Raw genomic sequence first — 19068 nt, 5'->3', positions numbered from 1 at the left:
CTGTTCTGTTTTGATCAGAAAGAATTGTGTGTTGCTCAGGCTGGTCTTGAACTCCTAGGCTGATCTTGATCCTCCTGCCTCACCCTCCTGAGTAGCTGAAATTAGACGCATATCATGCCCCGCAATGGAACAGGAGTAGTTCCAGGGTGCCAGGAGCTGAGAAGCCTGGAGTGGGGGTGTGTGCATTGGAGGAAATGATCCTGACATCCCTCACCCCCTAAGGATCCAGCACAGAAACGCCAGACATCCTGATCTTACCATGGTTCCCCCAAGGCTGACCTAGGACCAGGACATGGGTGCAGGTAGTTTATCTGGGAGGTGATTGCAGGAAGTGGGGAAACTGAGGCAGGGAGGGAGGGAACGCTGATGAGCTTGCACAAACACAGAGGGTGCCATTCTAGGCAACTGGAGTGTAATCCTGTGGGGGCCTCAGCATTGGCCCACTGAGGACAAGGACACCAGGGTGGGCGTTTCTCTCTTGACCACACCCCCTACCATGTTGAGAGTAGTCCTGGGGCATAGGATGCCCCAGAGCTGGCACAGCCCTGAGGTGAGGCTCTGGGCACCCAGGGAGTAGGCAATAATGCTTCCCCTTGTGGGACTCCAGCTGGCTCCGTGTTTGAAAATCATGGTCCTCCCTTAGCTATGTTTTTATTTTTTTATTTTTATTTTTTCAGTTTATTGCATGAAGGAATTACACTAGTCCAAGTTAAAAGCAGACCCCGAATGGTTACATTAGACAAACTGTGAGGTTTTTAAACTTGTAACAAGGGAAAGAAGGGAAATTCTACTCATTACGAGGAAATCCTCACTTAAGTTTCAGTGAGCCACAAGTAGTTAAAACCCTTGAACCATCAGTCGATCGTCCTTAGCCAGTCCTACCTCTACAAGGCACTGGCATATGTTCTTGCACTGGTCATCCTGTAGCTGAATGGCTTCTCTGTATTCTGGATGCTCAGTTACCGTCCCATTGCAGGCAAATTTCCTCTTAAATGCCTTCACTAGTTGCTTTTTATTGTAATCGTTAGTGATCCCTTAGACAGGACTAAGGGTTTTCCTGTCGTTTCTCTGCTGATTTCTTGCATGGATCTAATCCTCAGTGCCTGCAGGGAGCAGGTCATTACTCTTACTTACATCAGCAAAGGGGTGGAAAGAGTGGAGAATCTGGATAGTGGACGTACAAGATGATTCCTTTTCCTCGGTGGAAATGGCCTGTGGAAGGCAGTGGCATGGCAGGAGAAAGCAGTGTGAGGGGGACAGAGTGTGGGGGAGTGAGAGGATTCGAAGCAGGGGCTGCTAAGTCCTTGGCTGTGGCTCAGTGGCTGAGGCTGGAGGTGCTTTCAAATCAAGGGACAGAGTACACCTGAGCTACTTCGGATCTTTTATGGCCCTCCTGGTGATATAGGAGTTAAGAAGAAATTATTTAGGCAGATAGCAAGGGGAAAGAAGTTCTTGGTATGGTTTCCTTCTTTCTTTCTTTCTTTCTTTCTTCCTTTTTTTTTTGAGATGGAATTTTGCTCTTGTCCAGGCTGGAGTGCGGTCGTGAGATCTTGATTCACTGCAACCTCCACCTCCCAAGTTCATGCAATTCTTCTGCCTCAGCCTCCTGAGTAGCTGGGATTACAGGCATGTGCCACCGCGCCTGCCTAATTTTGTATTTTTAGTAGAGACGGGGTTTCTCCATGTTGTTCAGGCTGGTCTCGAACTCCCAACATCAGGTGATCTGACCCCCTTGGCCTCCCAAAGTGCTGAGATTATAGGCGTGAGCCACCGTGCCTGGGCAGGTTTTCTTTCTAATGAAAAGCAGCCCCCAAGTTATTTTCTTTTCTAACAAAGAGCAGCTTGTAAAATCGAGCTGCAGATATAGACAAGCAAGCTAGAAGCTTGCATGGGTGAATGCTAGCAGCTGTGTCGTAGGAAAAGGCTAACTGGGGACTAGGCACGTCCAGCATGGTGGCTCCATCTTCCTCTTTCTTTGTCAACTACATGCACAGTAAGGAGCAGGCAACGTGGCTCTGGCCAAGTAGAGACCTCATTTGCATAATAAGAGATTAGGGTGGGGTGACCAGCTTCCCCGCATGCTTTGTAAACGTCACACCTTGTCCAGCCAATCTTTGGGCCCTATGTAAATCAGGCACCGCCTCCTCAAGCCTGTCTATAAAACCCTGTGCACTCTGCCGCGGGCAAGAAGTCCCACTCAGGAACCCCTCTCCTTCACTGGAGATAGAACTGTTCTCCTTTCTCTTTCTTTCTTCTACTAAACCTCCATTGTTAATCTCACTCCACATATGTCTGTGTCCTTGATTTCCTTGGCATGAGGCAACAAACCTCGGGTATTTACCCCAGACAATGACACCGCTTCACTGGGGGTCTTTTGAGTTCCCCCAAAATTGTCTTTTAGGGCTAAATTATGAGACTGTGAGCCTAAAATTAAGCAATCTGAATGAGTGGCATACTTCATGTGTTTCTTGAAGTTCTAAGTGCATTGTGATTCAAAATTGCCTCTCCACAAGACACTGGCTCAAAGCGAGCTGAGATTCTTTCCTATCTGCAGCCTTCCTGTCCCATTTCTACACCTCTTCTTTATCCCTCTCTAAACTAAATTCTCTTTTCCCTAAACTCCTCAGTATTCTGGCATATTGACTATTTAAGTAAAGACACTTGAAAACAGCAGTTTTCAAAAAAATCATTTTGACCTTTGTGCTGTTTCTTTAAAGCAAAGGATGAAAAGTCCATGTAAAAGACTCCCTACACCAGAAGGAAAGGTAACATTCTACCTTCAAGGGTGAGAAATTGAGACCAAGAGAATCCTGCACAGACATTTAAAAAATAGCTCTTACATTCTAAGCCTCACATAATTTTGTCACATCTTCACAGTTAACAACTATTCTTTGTCCAACCAGTATAGTAGTAACTGACTCTAACTGCTTTACCCAAAATTTGGTTCTATCACTCAGTAAAGCTCCTCTTTGCCTTGCTCACCCTCCACTTGTCTGCATACCTCGTTCTTCCTGGTCACAGGACAAGAACTCGGGACCCATGAAATGGCAAAGATAAAGGAGCTGTAACACAAACAGGGCTGAACATGGCCCTTGCTCGCCACATTTCCGGTGAAGAGAAGGAGAGAAAAGCTGCAGTGCTTCAGGGGAGCCCTGACCTGGGAGCTCCCTGAGCCAGGTCTGTGCTTCCCTCTTTGGGGCTCTGTGGTTCCTTAGCTGGGTGTGGTAGTGTGGGCCTGTAGACCCAGCTACACTCAGAAGACCGAGGTGGAAGGAGCCCAGGACTTCGAAGTTGCAGTGAGCTAGAATCACACCACTACACTGGCTCCAGTCTGGGTGCCAAAGCGAGACCCTATCTCTTTAAAAAAAAAAAAAAAAAAAAAGGCCGGGCGCGGTGGCTCAAGCCTGTAATCCCAGCACTTTGGGAGGCCGAGACGGGCGGATCACGAGGTCAGGAGATCGAGACCATCCTGGCTAACCCCGTGAAACCCCGTCTCTACTAAAAAATACAAAAAACTAGCCGGGCGAGGTGGCGGGCGCCTGCAGTCCCAGCTACTCGGGAGGCTGAGGCAGGAGAATGGCGTGAACCCGGGAGGCGGAGCTTGCAGTGAACTGAGATCCGGCCACTGCACTCCAGCCTGGGTGACAGAGCGAGACTCCGTCTCAAAAAAAAAAAAAAAAAGAAAGAAGAAAACTATGCCAGGCATGGTGGTTCACGCCTGTAATCCCAGCACTTTGGGAGGCCGAGGCAGGCAGATCACAAGGTCAGGAGTTCGAGACCAGCCTGGCCAATATGATGAAACCCCATCTCTACTAAAAATAAAAAAATTAGCCAGGCATGGTGGTGGGTGCCTGTAATCCCAGCTACTTGGGAGGCAGAGGCAGAGGCAGGGGAATCGCTTGAACCCGGGAGGTGGAGGTTACAGTGAGCCGAGATCGAGCCACTGTACTCCAGCCTGGGCAACAGAGACAGACTTTGCCTCTAAAAAAAAAGAAAAAAAAAAAAAAATGCTTAGTGCAGGTGTGGCACCAACGGGAACTCAGTGAGTGTGCTGCAGGAATGCGGGAGCTGTGGTTTCAGGAGCACAAGGCTGTGGTGCCTTCTCTCAGGGCCTCCTTCCCCAGCAGCAGCCGCTCAAGGACAAGTCCACATGCATAGCCAGTGTTGACCTGCTGGGGTTGGGGTAAAGGCCCCTGGGCTTCTGATCCTGCCCCTCCCCCAGGCAGCAGGACCTTCCTTCTGGTTCCTGAGTCCCAGGGAGCCGCCAAGGCCCTGGGAGGAGACAGCTCCTGACTTTGCTCAGAGTCTCAGTCAGGCCAGTCCTATCTGGAGATCCTAGCCAGGGACTCATGTTCCTGCCTCCAGTGAGGCTGGGGGCTTCCTGCAGAGGCTCAGCCTGGCCCCCAGGCCACAGGGGGGCCCCACTCACTGAGTGGGTGCAGATGGAGACCCTCTTGTCTGCTGTGCCTCAGGCTGCAGAGCCACAGAGGGGTCTTCCCAAGTCCCACACCTGAAGGGCAGGGAGGCCAGGGACTTGTGGCCCTAACCCGACTCCTGACACACAAGGACCAGCCGGCCCAGGGCCACCTCTGCAGGCAGGAGAAGGCCTCATTGTTCCCCTCTCCTGGCAGAATGAGGACTGGGTGTGCCCGGGGCAGGAATAAATGCTCAGTAAATCCCTCTCTTGGGAGCCCTGATCCCAAGGGACAAAGGGCCTGTGTTGAGTCTCCCTGTACACGGGCTCAGGGCCAGCACTTGGGCCAGGGCAGATGGAGGGTGGGAGAGGGGTGCCTCCCACTAGGTGGGCTTCTTCCCCAGGTCAGGCATGCAGGTGAAGAGGGGTGTCGTGTGTGCATGCCCCCCGCGTGCAGGAGAGTCTGGGTGGGCGTGTGTGTCTGGGTGCACATGTGTGAACGAGCATGTGTGATGCCTGTGTTCGCGCCATCTGAACATCCCCTCCAGTGTGCACTGTCTCTTCCACCAAGTCCCCACAATCCCAGCTGGTGCTTCTGGAGTCCTGGCCCAGACGACTCTCCTTCTGGGCGCCAAACCTTGTCAGCCTGGAGTTAGAAAGAAGGCATCTGAACTGCCAGCAAAACATGGAAAGGCAGGTCGGGCATGGTGGCTCATGCCTATAATCCCAGCACTTTGGGAGGCCAAGGTGGGTGGATCATAAGTTCAGGAGTTCGAGACCAGCCTGGCCAACATAGTGAAACCCTGTCTCTACTAAAAATACAAAAAAAATAGCTGGGCATGGTGGTGGTCGCCTGTAATTCCAGCTACTCTGGAGGCTGAGGCAGGAGAATCATTTGAACCCGGGAGGCAGAGGTTGCGGTGAGCCGAGATCACACCCTTGCACTCCAGCCTGGGCCACAGGGCGAGAGTCTGTCTCAAACAAAACAAAACCAACCATGAAAAGGCGCCCTCAGGCTGGGCTAGGGTGAGAACACAGCCCGCTTTGTGCCACCTCCAAGCTCCTCCCTCTGAGAGCTGTGCTGGCCAACGGCTTGGGCTCTTCCACCTCCACCTCCCTGAAGGAGGCTCCTCCTGAGACGGGCTCAGCTGCCCACTGCCCGTGCCTGGCCCTTACTGCCCCTGAAAGTCAGAGGAGTGCTGGACAGGTGGTGCAGAGGGGTGGGAGCAGAGGGGTGGGAGCAGACGGGTGGTGCAGAGGGGTGGGAGCAGAGGGGTGGTGCAGAGGGGTGGGAGCAGAGGGGTGGGAGCAGAGGGGTGGTGCAGAGGGGTGGGAGCAGAGGGGGGGGGCAGGGGGGGGGGGCAGAGGGGTGGAGCAGAGGGGTGGGAGCAGAGGTACTGTGGGGGCCTCACCTTGGCACATCAGTCAGTGGAAGCCCAGCTCTGACCAGCCCCTCCAGGGAGACGGTGCAGGCATCACAACCAGAGCCAGGTGCCAAGACTAAAGTGAGACTCTGCTCCCGCCCCATCAGTCTCTGGCAACTTCTGTCTTACTTTCTGTCTCTACGCTTTTGGTTCCTCTAAGTACTTCATATTTGTGAAATCATACAGTGTTCTTCTTTTGTAACTGGCTTATTTCACTGAGCACAGTGACTTCATGGCTCATCCAGATTGCAGTATGTGTCACAATTTCCTTCCTCCCTCTCTTTCTCTTTTCTTTTCTTTCTTTCTCTTTCTTTTTCTTTCTTTTTTTCTTTCTTTTTCTTTCTTTCTCTCTCTCTCTCTCTCTCTCTGTCTTTCTTTCTTTTTTTCTTTCTTTCTTTCGTCTTTCTATTTTTTTTGACACAGTACAGTGGTGAGATCTTGGCTCTCTGCAGCCTCAGCATCCCAGGCTCCATGTAATCCTCTTACCTCATCCTCCCAAGTAGCTGTGACCACAGGTGTGAGCCACCACACCCAGCTACATTTTTATTGTTTTGTTATTTTATTTTTATTATTTTTATTTTCTTTTTGAGATGAAGTTTCACACTGTCGCCTGGGCTGGTGTGCAGTGGGGTGATCTCAGCTCACTGCAACTCCGCCCCCCAGGGTTCAAGTGATTCTCCTGCCTCAGCCTCCCAAGTAGCTGGGATTATAGGAGTGCGCCACCATGCCCAGCTAATTTTTGTATTTTTAGTAGAGACGGGGTTTCACTATGTTGGCCAGGCTGGTCTCAAACTCCTGACCTCATGATCTTCCCACCTCGGCCTCCCGAAGTGCTGTGATTACAGGCATGAGCCACCGTGCCCGGCCCATTTTTATTTTAAATTTTTTGTAGAGCAAAATGTTGTCCAGGCTGGTCTCGAACTCCTGGCCTCCAGTGATCCTCCTGCCCTGGTCTCCCAAAGTGTTGGAATTATAGGTGCGGGCCACCGCGCGGCCCTCCTAGTTCTCTTGTCCTCCTCCCCCTCACTAAGACAGCCAGAACAATGAATAAACAATTAACTTTCGTTTTTCTTTTTTTTTTTTGAGACAGAGTTTCGCTCTTTTTGCCCAGGCTGGAGTGGAATGGCGTGATCTCAGCCCACTGCAACCTCCGCCTGCCGGGTTCAAGGGATTCTCCTGCCTCACCCTCCAAAGTATCTGGGATTACAGGCGTCTGCCAACATGCCCGGCTAATTTTTTTTCTTTTTTTCTTTTTTTTTTTTTTTGAGACGGAGTCTCACTCTGTCACCCAGGCTGGGGTGCAGTGGCGTAATCTCCACTTACTGCAAGCTCTGTCTTCCGGGTTCACGCCATTCTCCTGCCTCAGCCTCCCGTGTAGCTGGGACTACAGGCGCCCACCACCGCACCCGGCTAATTTTTTTTTTGTATTTTTTTAGTAGAGATGGGGCTTCACCAGGTTGGCCAGGATGATCTCGATCTCTTGACCTCGTGATCTGCCTGCCTCGGCCTCCCAAAGTGCTGGGATTATAGGCGTGAGCCACCGCGCCCGGCCAACAATTAACTTTTAATGAAAATAACTGAGGAAGAGCACCAGAGTGCTTTAGAGGAGTAACAGAAACCTGGAGAGCAGAGAAACTCAGGATGGCCGCATGAAGAACAGAAGGAAACACTGGGCCTGCACCCCAATCCCCAACCAGGATCAGCTGGGAATGAGGCAAGGAGGTCAGCAAGGGGACCCCAGGAGCCCCACCAGCACCTTGGACACCTACAGCCCTTACCACTGGCGTCCCCTGTCTTCACAGGCACTAAGCCCAGGCAAGGGGGCTGCCTGTGGCCACACAGCTGAGCTCCCTGCAGAGGAGTCCACAGTGAGCCCATTTCCTGTGGTCATGTGGCTACCGCACTGCACCATTGTTGAACTGGAACTACGGCCAGAGCATATCTTGCCCTGGGATTGAGTAGCCACAGTTGCCCTTCATCCCTGAGACTAAGCCACCACTGAACCACCTCAGCCTGGTGGCTTCATACCCCTCAACTGAGCCGTGAGCAGCGGTCACACCCTTGCTCCTGGGGCCAAGCAGAGGTACAGGTGCTCCACCTAACCTTCCCCCTTCTCCACTCAGGCCAGAGCTGAAGCCACAACCTGCCTCCCAGGAAAACAGCACCTTGGCTGCTCAGAGCAGAAGTTGGAGAAGCGTGCTGCATTCCAGGAAACGGTGCTGGGGCTACCCAGAATAGTCACATTCCCCAGGCCTAAGCTAAAGCAGTTCACTTCCCCCAGGAGATCATTGCCCTGGCTGAGCTGAGCAGCTGTGAATCCCGGGGCTGACCCGATGTAGTAGCTCGCATGCCAGGGAAACAGAGCAGTGGCTGAGCTGAGACACCGCCCTATGGGCCAGCTCCAGCACCTTGCCTCCCCGGAGCCAGATTAGCCTCCTAGAGATGGAGCTGCGGAGATAGCCCTCTCCCTGGAAAGTGGAGTCTCCCTGGGCTGCTCCCTGCCTTCCCCTGCGATGTGCTGTTTCCTGCCACCTCCCTCCCCAACAGGGCCAAAATGACAGCTGTGCTCTGCCATTCTGCCACTGTATCTGGCCTCATGAAGTCTGGGATACTGCCAAGCCCCACCATCTCGGGGCTTAGAGTTGCTACTGCATGGAGCTTCAGCCCCTGAACCCTGAGTAGCGCTGAGCCCCTAAACCCTGAGTTATGCTGAGCCCCTGAACCCTGAGTTATGTTGAGCCCCTGAACCCTGAGTTACGCTGAGCCCTACTGGCTCAGGTCCCGGAGTGGCAGCCATACTCTGATCCCCAGGTTTAAACCTGAGAACACCACATCTTCCCCAGAGTTGGGCCACTGCTCTGCCCTGTCCCACAGGGTAGAATCACAGCTACAACCCAGCCCCCTGGGCATGACCTGCTAGGGAGTGCATCAGAGGTACAGATCCTGGCTCTGTGGGCAACGCACATTCAACCCTGCCACAGAGAGTAAACCTGTACCCAATGACCCAGGCCTTGCCTCAATTTGTACGCCAGGCCCTGAGCCTAGGACCCCAGCTCCACAGCTACTCCAAGCACCTGCAAATGAAAGCCAGTGCCACTGCATCTTCTTGTAGGCCATATCAAACTTGACACCAAAAAGTGCCCTTTGGCTGCATATCCCCATTGTGGGGAAAATAAGAATAGGAGGATCCCAAAAGCCCTTGACATCAAGGACATTAACAACCACTGCCACAAATCTCTACAGCCTGGGCCTCGAGGCACCCACAGTTATTGCTGATGCTCAACACAGCTGAAGAGCTGCATGGAGACCATATCACTGCACCTATCTGGAAACACGGTCGCCACACCATTTCCAACCAGCACACTATGACCCAACTGCAGGTAAAAGTCTATCTCTACGAAAGCCACTCTAGAAACTCTGAAAGAGGCAATTGTTCCACCAGATGTACAGACATCAGTGCAAGGATACAGGAAACATGAAGCAGCAAGAAAATTTGGCACCAAAGGAACATAACTGTCTAGTAACAGACCCTAATGGAAAAGGAAATCAGTGAACTGTCAGAAATAAATTCAAAATAATGATCTTAAGAAAACTAAATAAGGCTGGGTACAGTGGCTCACAGCTGTACTTTGGGAGGCCAAGGGGGGGTGGATCACCTGAGGTCGGGAGTTCAAGACCAGCCTGATCAACGTGATGAAACCCCGTCTCTACTAAATACAAAAAATTATCCAGGCATGGTGGCACGTGCCTGTAATCCCAGTCACTGCGGAGGCTGAGGCAGGAGAATCAAACCATGAGCCAAATAAGCCCCTTTTCTGTATAAATTACCTAGCCTCAGGTATTCCTTTAAAGCAATGTAAGAATTCACTAAGACACCCCCGAATTCTCCAGATCCCTCCCTGCCCATCACCCTTGGTGTCTATTCATTTGATGCCTGGAGGTGTAGCCTCTGTCTCCCATGGCCTGTGGGGAGTGCGGTTCTGGGCAGGGCAGATGCCAACATCCCAACAGGGCTTGGCCATGGTAGCAAGAGCTCTGAGTCCTCTGGACTCTGACTGTCCCCCAACCCATGTGGATTTCCTACTCAAAGTGCAAACATGCCTGCCCATTCCCCACATTCCCCCAGACCTCTGCTTCTTTCACAGGCAGCCACACCACCCTGTCCTTATTCCATCACCCCACCCCAAGGTGCTCCAGCTGACTCTCCTTCCAGTTGGCTCCTCCAATCCCAGTTCCACTCTCAGTCTCTACCTTTCCTCTTGCCTCGCCAGCATATGGCAATGGAACCCTGGGGCCCTGCTGTCACCCACAATGGGCCACTCTGGGATGTGGACATCGCCTTTTATCTCTGAAGTCATTCCCTCTGGCCAAACTCCATCTCTAGGCCAGGCACAGTGGCTCACGCCTGTAATCCCAGCACTTTGGGAGGCCAAGGTGAGAGGATCACGAGGTCAGCAGTTCCAGACCAGTCTGGCCAACATAGGGAAACCCTGTCTCTACTAAAAAAAAAAATACAAAAAAAATTAGCTGGGTATGGTGGTGTGCACCTGTAATCCCAGCTACTTGGGAGGCTGAGGCAGGAGAATCACGTGAACCGGGAGGTGGAGGTTGCAGTGAGCCAAGATGGTGCCATTGCACTCCAGCCCAGGCAACAGCGCGAGACTCCGTCTCAAAAAAAAAAAAGTCCATCTCTACTTCACTTGTTCAACTTTACATTCCTATAGGAATGTCCCCAGACCTATAGGAAAACAGCCTTTTGTATGGCAAGAGTGACGCCGTCTTGAAGTGAAAACCCCATGATGACCATGTTTCGCTCAGGCATACCAAGTGGTCCCTGTCACACAGATAACTCCTCAGAAAGATGCCTCTCTCACCTCCCCGGTGGTCAAGATTTTGCTAGAATGTCTGAGGCATAACCAATTGCACTTGTTTTACCAAAAAAAAAAAAAAAAAAAAAAAATCTTGTGATACAAAGAATACTTTCTGCAGGGCAGGTGTGGAGATCCACCATCTCATGGACAACCAAGACATCACTTCAGTTTGTAATGTCTTATTAAATGTTTGTTTCTTAGACACTGGATTTCTCAGCCTCTTTGTTTGGCCTGTTGGCTCCCTTGGCCTTTGAGGATAGGTTTGCATGGACCTGCTCACCTGCAGAACACCCTCAAACTTAGAAAGGGCATCGCTGGACTCACTTCCTGTCCCTCAGAACCAGCTATATCCACTCCAGTCCTATCTTGGAATCTGCCCACCCTTTTCCAGTCTCGATCTTCTTCTATGTGGACAGGCCAGGTCTCCTCGGCAGGAAGAGCCTCCCCTGACCCCAACACATGCATGGGATGGGGGATAGCACGTCCACTGGATCATGACACTCCCTCTACAATTTGGCAGGACTGGCAATTCCACTTGCTAATAGGTCAGCCACCCACTGGTGAGTGATGTGGTCCTGAAGGGTGGGAGGATGTTGTAGGCAGGGACCACCTGTGACTGCCTACCCTCCATGGTTTGAGGAACCAGGGCCCCTCTACAGCCTTCCTCCCGAGGCTATCAGTGAGCAGGGAGAGTTTGCTTCAAGTGGATGCATTTTCAAAGGCGCAGAGGCTGTGGGGTGGGGATGAGATCAGGGGCTGTCTAGGCCAGAGCTTCTCGCACCTTCTTGTGCTCACAGCATTTTTGGATCTTGGCAAAATGCAGATCGCTTTCCCAGTTCAGGGAGCCTGCAGCATCTACCTTGTTGGATTGGTTCCTTGGCCAAGCTGATGCTGGGGTCAGGAACCTCAAGGCAGGGGGAAGACATACCCCCCTTCCCCATGTCAGCCACCTTATGGTGCTGCTACAGCAGCTGCCTGGGTGCCCACAGCCTCACCTAAGGGCTGCTACAGCTCTGGGGCATCATACTATGCCCCCAGGACCTCCCTCAACATGTGGGGTCAGGGGGCAAGAGAGAAACACTCACCCCTGGTGTCCTTGTCCTCAGTGGGCCAATGCTGAAGCCCCCACAGAATTGTGGCTCAATTTCTCCCAGTTTGAGCAAATTCATTAGCATTTGTGCCTTTCCTGCCTTGGTTTCTCCACTTTCTCGTCTTTGCTTCCTGGGATCACCTTCCAGATAAACTACCTGCACCCATGTCCTGGTTTTAGGTCAACTATTGGAGTGACCAAAATAAGATCAGGAACATCTAGCATTTGTGTGATTGGGAACCCTGGGATGGGAGCACTGGGAGCATTTCCTCCATGGTACCCCAATCCATGTCTTCCCACCCCTTTGACACACTGAAGTACTACTGTTCTTCCATCAATTATCTTCCCGATTGAAATAACCAGAGGGTCCTGCTGTTTGCAACAAAAACCTGGATAACAATTTAGGAGTTCAGGTGGGGTCTTGGCCTGGACTGGACATGAGTGAAGAGGAGGGAGTTGTCCATGAAGCCCCTTAGGTCCACAGAAAGCTCTGCAAGGCATCAGCTTGAACATGCACACATATTTATTAGCAAATGGGACAAAAGGGGCTGGAATCTGATCCAGCAGGCAGTCCCAACCCCGTCCCTGAAGTGCCCACTGCCCAGGGGAGGTGAGCCAATCCTATGGTCCCCACTGCAGCCTCACAGTTTCTGGTGCACTCAGAATGGCTGCAGGAGTCAGGGAGCCCATAGCAGAGCAAGGAGCAGCGACAGCTGGGAGGGGTTTGGCCTGGGTGTACTGTGGGACATCACCCTCCGGATCCAGTGGAAGTACACACTAATGTTGGTGTAGACACCAGGCCGATTGGGTTGACCGCAGTCTATTCCCCAGCTCACGATTCCAACCTGATACCACAGTCCATCCTTGTCACAGACCAAGGGTCCACCTGAGTCACCCTGGGGAGCAGCATGGGTGAGCCCAGCCTGGGGCAGAGTGGGTGGGGTAGCAGACAGGCCATGAGAGCAGGAGGGGCTGTGGGGCTAGGCAGACTGAATGCAAACCTTACTCCTTCCCATAGAATCAATCAAGTCGCAGTTTCTACACTTTCAAAGTGGGGCAACAGTCTCCAGGGGTTGGTGGGTTAATCAATGCAGGCAGAATTTATGAAAAATGAGAAGCACATTTTGTAGGCTCAAAAACTAAGACTGCATTGGTTTTCTCATAAGAAATCCAAGCAATGGGTTGGGAGTGGTTGGGGAGGAAATGGTAGTTGCTCTCAGGTTTGGAGCTGGAGAGGGTGGGATTCCCTGGAGGGGTAGAGGCACTCACTTTGCAGGTGTCTACACTGCCATCCTCAGCACCAGCACAAAACATGGAATCCTGGATCATCCTATGGCTAGAGGGCTGTTCAAACAGGTAATTACACCTGGTGTTGTTTAAGATGGTGACCTGCACTTCCCGGAGGTTGTAAGGAGGTGGCAGAGGTCCTGGAGATAGGACAGAGAAAGACAGCACCCTTCACCTCTCCTCTGCCATCTGGAGCAGGGAGAGGAGAAAGGGCATGTATTATAGTGGTGGTGGGGGATCTCTGACACACCCACAGTACCCAGCATTGCTCTTGACTCCCCAGCACCCAGTGCATCAACAGCAATCAACAATATCACAGAATAACCCAGTGGGTGGGCCAGGCTATTGCAGGGCTCCTGAAACTTGGTTTCTCTTATCTGTAGAATGGAGATGATAGCCCCTGCCTGAGTCAGCAGAGAGATTTCTCAGTAAAGCACAGCAGGAAGAAGGGCTACAGTAGATGAGAATGTTTATGATTAACACACTACAGCTGTGGGATCCAGGTCAAAACTTGCCATATTTGATGAAAGACGTGAACCCACAGATTCAAGAAGCTGAGCAAATTCCACATAGGTTAAACACAAAGAGATTTACACCGAGACACGTTATAATAAAACTAACAAAAGATAAAGGGAGAATCTTATGAACAGGAAGAGAGAAGTGATTCATCAAGGACAAGGGATCCTCAGCAAGATGAACAGAAACAGTCAACCAAGAATTTTATATCAGGAAAAAAAAGAAGAAGAAATTAAGACATTCTCAGATAACCAAAAGCTGAGAAGATTTGTCATTAGTCGACCTATCCTACAAGAAGTGGATAAAGGAATCCTTCCAGGTAAAATGAAAGAACACTAGAAAGTAACTCAAAGTCGGACAAACAAATAAAGAGCCCTGGTTAAGATAACTACACAGGCAAATACAAAAGTTAGTATTATTGTAGTTTTGGTGTGTAACTCCTCTTTTTCTTACATAATTTAAAAGACAAATACATAAAACAATAATTATAAATATAGGTTAAAGGTTACACAATGAATAAAGATGTAAATTGTGACAATAACAACACAAAGTGGAAGAATGGAGCCATATAGGAACGGAGATTTTGTGAATACTATTGAAGCTAAGTTGGTATAAATTCAAAGTAGGTTGTTATAAGGTTTAGATGTTAATTGTAATCCCTAGAGCAACCACTAACAAAGCAAAATAAACACAGAGAAGGAAATGAGAAGGGAATCAATATGGTACTCTAAACAGTCGGTTACACAAAAACGAGGAGATAAGAAACAAAAGAAACATAAAACATAGGTATAGAAAAAAGATATGATGAGATCTAAAAACCAAATAACAAAATGGCAGAAGTAATTCTTTGCAGATCAGTAATTAATTACTTTTAATGTAAAGGACTTGAATGCTCCAAATAAAAAGCAGCAACTGATATAACGGCTTTTAAAAAAATCACTGGATCCAGATCGGTGCTCCTTATAAGAGATGCACTTTAGATCCAGTGAAACACACAGGCTGAAAGTGAAAGGCTGGGAAAAAGTTCCATAAAAATAGTAACCAAAAGAGAGCTGAGGTTGCTATACTATGCCACACAAAATAGAGTTTAATACAAACTTGTTATAAGAGTCCAAGAACAACATTACATATTGATAAAACAATCAAATCATCAAGAAAATACACCAATCATAAGCACCTTCATACCTAACAACAGATCTCCAAAACATATAAAGCAAAATTGACAGAATTGGCAGGAGAAATAGACAGTTCTACAATAATAGTTGGAGATGTTAATAGCTCGCTATTAATAATTAATAAAACAGCCGGTGTGAGCAGTGGCTCACACCTGTAATCCCCTCACACTTGCCTTCCCAGGGTGAGGCAGGCAAATCACAAGGACAGGAGTTTGAGACCAGCCTGCCCAAGATGGTGAAACCCTGTCTCTACTAAAAACACAAAAAATTAGCTGAGCATAGTGGCAGGTGCCTGTAATCCCAGCTACTTAGGAGGCTGAGGCAGGAGAATCACTTGAGCCTGCGAGGCCGAGGTTGCAGTGAGCCGAGATCAAGCCACTGCACTCCAGCCTGGGCAACAGAATGAGACTCCGTCTCAAATAATAATAATAATAATAAATAGATAAAACAAGCAGAGAGAAAATCAATAATAATAGAGCTCTAGAACAACTCCATAAATCAATCATTCCTAACAGACAGAATAGGCCACCCAAACAATAGTAGAATATAGTCTTCCAAAGTGTAAGCAGAACATTCTCCAGGATAGACAATATGTCAAGTCACAAAATAAGTTGCAGAGAATTAGACAAGGCTGAAATCACACAAAACATCTTCACTGATCACCAGGGAATGAAACTATAAGTCAATAACAGAATGAACAAGGAAAAATTCACAAATATATAGAAATTAAGCAACACACTTTTGAATGACCAATAGGCCAAATAAGAAATCACAGGGAAACTTAGAAAATACTTTGAGATGAATGAAAATGAAAACACAAAAGATAAAAACTTATGAGTTGCAGCAAAAGAAGTTCTCAGGAGGAAATATGAGCTATAAATGCCCACATTAATAAAGAAGGGAAATCTCAAATCAGTAACTTTACATTTTAAGGAACCAGAAAAAGAAGAAACTAAATACAAAGCTAGCAGAAAGAAGGGAATAGTCCGGGTGTGGTGGCTAACGCCTGTAATCCCAGCACTTTAGGAGGCTGAGGCACGCAGATCACCTGAGGTCAAGAGTTCGAGATCAGCCTGGCCAACATGGCAAAACTGTCTCTACTAAAAATATATAAATTAGCTGGGTGTGGTGGCACATGCCTATAATCCCAGGTTCTAGGGAGGCCGAGGCAGGAGAATGGCTTGAACCCAGGAGGTGGAGGCTGCAGTGAGCCGAGATGGCACCATTGCACTCTACCCTGGGCGATAAGAGCAAAACTCCATCTCAAAAAAAAAAAAAAAAAAGGAAGAAAGGAATAAAGAGTAGAATGGAGGAAGACAAACTAGAGGGTAGAAAAACAATAGATGAAATCAATGAAACCAAAAGTTGGTTCTTTGAGAGATCAACAAAATTGACCATGTAAGTGGGGACATTACTACTGACCTTACAGAAATAAAAATGACTATAAAGGAATACTGTGAGCAATTGTACAACAACAAATCAGGTAACCCAGAGGAAATGAAAAAATTCCTACCTAGAGATACACAAACTACCAAAACCGACTAGAAAAGAAACAGAAAATCTGCACAGACTTATGATAAGTGAAAAGATTGAATCGGAAATTTAAAATCTCCCAACAAAGAAAATCTTAGGCCGGGCGCGGTGGCTCAAGTCTGTAATCCCAGCACTTTGGGAGGCCGAGACAGGCGGATCACGAGGTCAGGAGATCGAGACCATCCTGGCTAACACGGTGAAACCCCGTCTCTACTAAAAAGTACAAAAAACTAGCCGGGCGAGGTGGCGAGTGCCTGTAGTCCCAGCTACTCGGGAGGCTGAGCCAGGAGAATGGCGTAAACCTGGGAGGCGGAGCTTGCAGTGAGCAGAGATCCGGCCACCGCACTCCAGCCTGGGTGACAGAGCGAGACTCCGTCTCAAAAAAAAAAAAAAAAAAAAGAAAAGAAAATCTTAGAAAATCTTAGTATCAGGTAGCTTCACTGCTGAATTCTACCAACATATGAAGAAGAAGTAACACCAATCCTTCTTGAGCACTTCCCAAAAATAGAAGAGAAGGAAACACTTCAAAATTCATTCCATGAGGCCAGCATTATCCTGCACACCAAAGCCAGACAACGATACCACACACACACAAAGGAAAACTAAAAACCAGTATCTCTGATGAATATGCATGTAAAAATCCTCAACAAAATAGGGCAAACCAAATCCAGCAGCATATTAAGGGAACTGTATACCATGACCAAGTAATACTCATCCCACAAGGGCAGAGTAGTCCAACATTTTAAAATCAGTTGATAAGGAATACTACATTAATAGAATGAAGGAAAAGCCACACAATCATCTCCATTGACACAGAAAAGGATGTCACAATACTCAACACGCTTTGATGATGAAAACATTTCGCAAACTAGGAATAGAAGGAAACTAACTCAATGTAATAAAGACCATATAAGAAAAGCCCATATCGGGCCAGGTGTGGTGGCTCACGCCTGTAATCCCAGCACTTTGGGATGCCAAGGTGGGCGGATAATGAGGTCAGCAGATCGAGACCATCCTGGCTAACACGGTGAAACTCCGTCTCTACTAAAAATACAAAAAATTAGCTGGGCATGGTGGCAGGCACCTGTAGTCCCAGCTACTCGGGAGGCTGAGGCAGGAGAATGGCATGAACCCGGGAGGCAGAGCTTGCAGTGAGCCGAGATCGTGCCACTGCACTCCAGCCTGGGCAACACAGCAAGACTCCTTCTCAAAAGAAAAGAAAAGCCCATGGCAAAAATCATACTCAATGGTGAAAAACTGAAAGCTTTTCCTTCAAGATCAGAAACAAGTCAAGGACATCCACTTTTACCACTGCTATTCAACACAGCACTGGAAGTGTCACCCAGAGCAATTAGGCAAGGTAAAAAATAAAAGTCTTCTGAATTTAAAAAGAAGTAAAATTACCATTGTTCACAGATGACATGATTCTTTTTGTAGAAATCACTAAAGATTCCACAAAATTGTTAGAACCAATGAAGAAACCCAGCAGTTGCAATATGCAAAATTAACATCTAAAAATCAAGATGACCAAAAAAAAAAAAAGTAACAAAAAAACTCAGGCTGAGCACAGTGGCTCACGCCTGTAATCCTAGCACTGTGGGAGGCAGAGGCAGGTAGATCACCTGAGGTCAGGTGTTCCAGACCAGCCTGGCCAACATGGTGAAACCCTGTCACTACTAAAAATATAAAAATTAGCCAGACATGGTGGTGCACGCCTGTAGTCCCAGCTACTTGGGAGACTGAGGTAGGTGAATCACTTGAACACAGGAGGCGGAGTTTGCAGTGACCTGAGATCGTGCCATTGTACTCTAGCCTGGGTGACAAGAGTGAAACTCTGTTTCAGAAAAAAAAAAAAAATTGACCACTCTGAGCAACAAAGTGAGACCCCCATCTCTACCCACCCCCCCAAAAAAAAAAATTAGCTGGAACCCGGGCATGGTGGCTCACATCTGTAATCCCAGCACTTTGGGAGGCCAAGGTGGGTAGATCACCAGAGGTCAGGAGTTCGAGACCAGCCTGGCCAACATAGTGAAACCCTATATTGATACATCCCACAAAATGAATCTTGGAGACACTATATTATATGAAAGAATCTAGACCCCTAAAAAATCATATGTTGTATGTTCCGTGTGTATGGAACAGAAAAAAAGCTCACGGAAAAAGGATATAAAGAAAGAAAATATTTTCATATAGCTATACAACTTGTTTGTGTCTTGAAATAAGGTAGCTGCTATTACAAAACAGTAAAAAAGTTAAAATAGTAATAATTTTTAAAAAGTAAAAAGTTTACAGTAAGCTAAGTTCCACTTGCTATTAAAGAAAGAACAGGTTTCGGGGTAAATTTAGTGTAGCCTCAGTGTACAGTGTTTATAAAGTCTATAGTAGTGTGAAGTCATGTCCTAGACCTTCACATTCACTCACCATTCAGCCACTTACCAACAGCCACTTCCAGTCTGGCAAGCTCCACTAATGGTAAGTGCCTAGGGCACAGGCATACTGTTTTTTATCTTTTTTTTTTTTTTTTTTTTTGAGACGGAGTCTCGCTCTGTCACCCAGGCTGGAGTGCAGTGGCCGGATCTCAGCTCACTGCAAGCTCCACCTCCCGGGTTCACGCCATTCTCCTGCCTCAGCCTCCCGAGTAGCTGGGACTACAGGCGCCTGCCACCTCGCCCGGCTAAGTTTTTGTATTTTTAGTAGAGACGGGGTTTCACTGTGTTAGCCAGGATGGTCTCGATCTCCTGACCTCGTGATCCGCCCG

General features: G+C 48.5%; 1 protein-coding gene and 1 pseudogene across 1 annotated transcript in view; both read right to left on the bottom strand.

Annotated features, from left to right (window-relative positions):
• Nucleotides 1–837: 837 nt before the first annotated feature.
• Nucleotides 838–10196, bottom strand: LOC112613867 (annotated as a pseudogene).
• A 2116-nt stretch (nt 10197–12312) lies between these two features.
• PRSS41 (serine protease 41) overlaps nt 12313–19068 on the bottom strand; it is a 9104-nt gene continuing 2348 nt past the window's right edge. The window contains 2 exon segments of the mRNA XM_025371319.1: nt 12313–12695; nt 13069–13226. Coding sequence (XP_025227104.1) covers nt 12477–12695; nt 13069–13226 — 377 coding nt within the window. The 3' untranslated portion in view covers nt 12313–12476.

Source organism: Theropithecus gelada, chromosome 20 (genome assembly GCF_003255815.1).
Source record: "Theropithecus gelada isolate Dixy chromosome 20, Tgel_1.0, whole genome shotgun sequence".
Taxonomy (NCBI): domain Eukaryota; kingdom Metazoa; phylum Chordata; class Mammalia; order Primates; family Cercopithecidae; genus Theropithecus; species Theropithecus gelada.
Note: the sequence above shows the minus strand (reverse complement) of the source record. Positions and strands in the feature narration are given on the sequence as shown.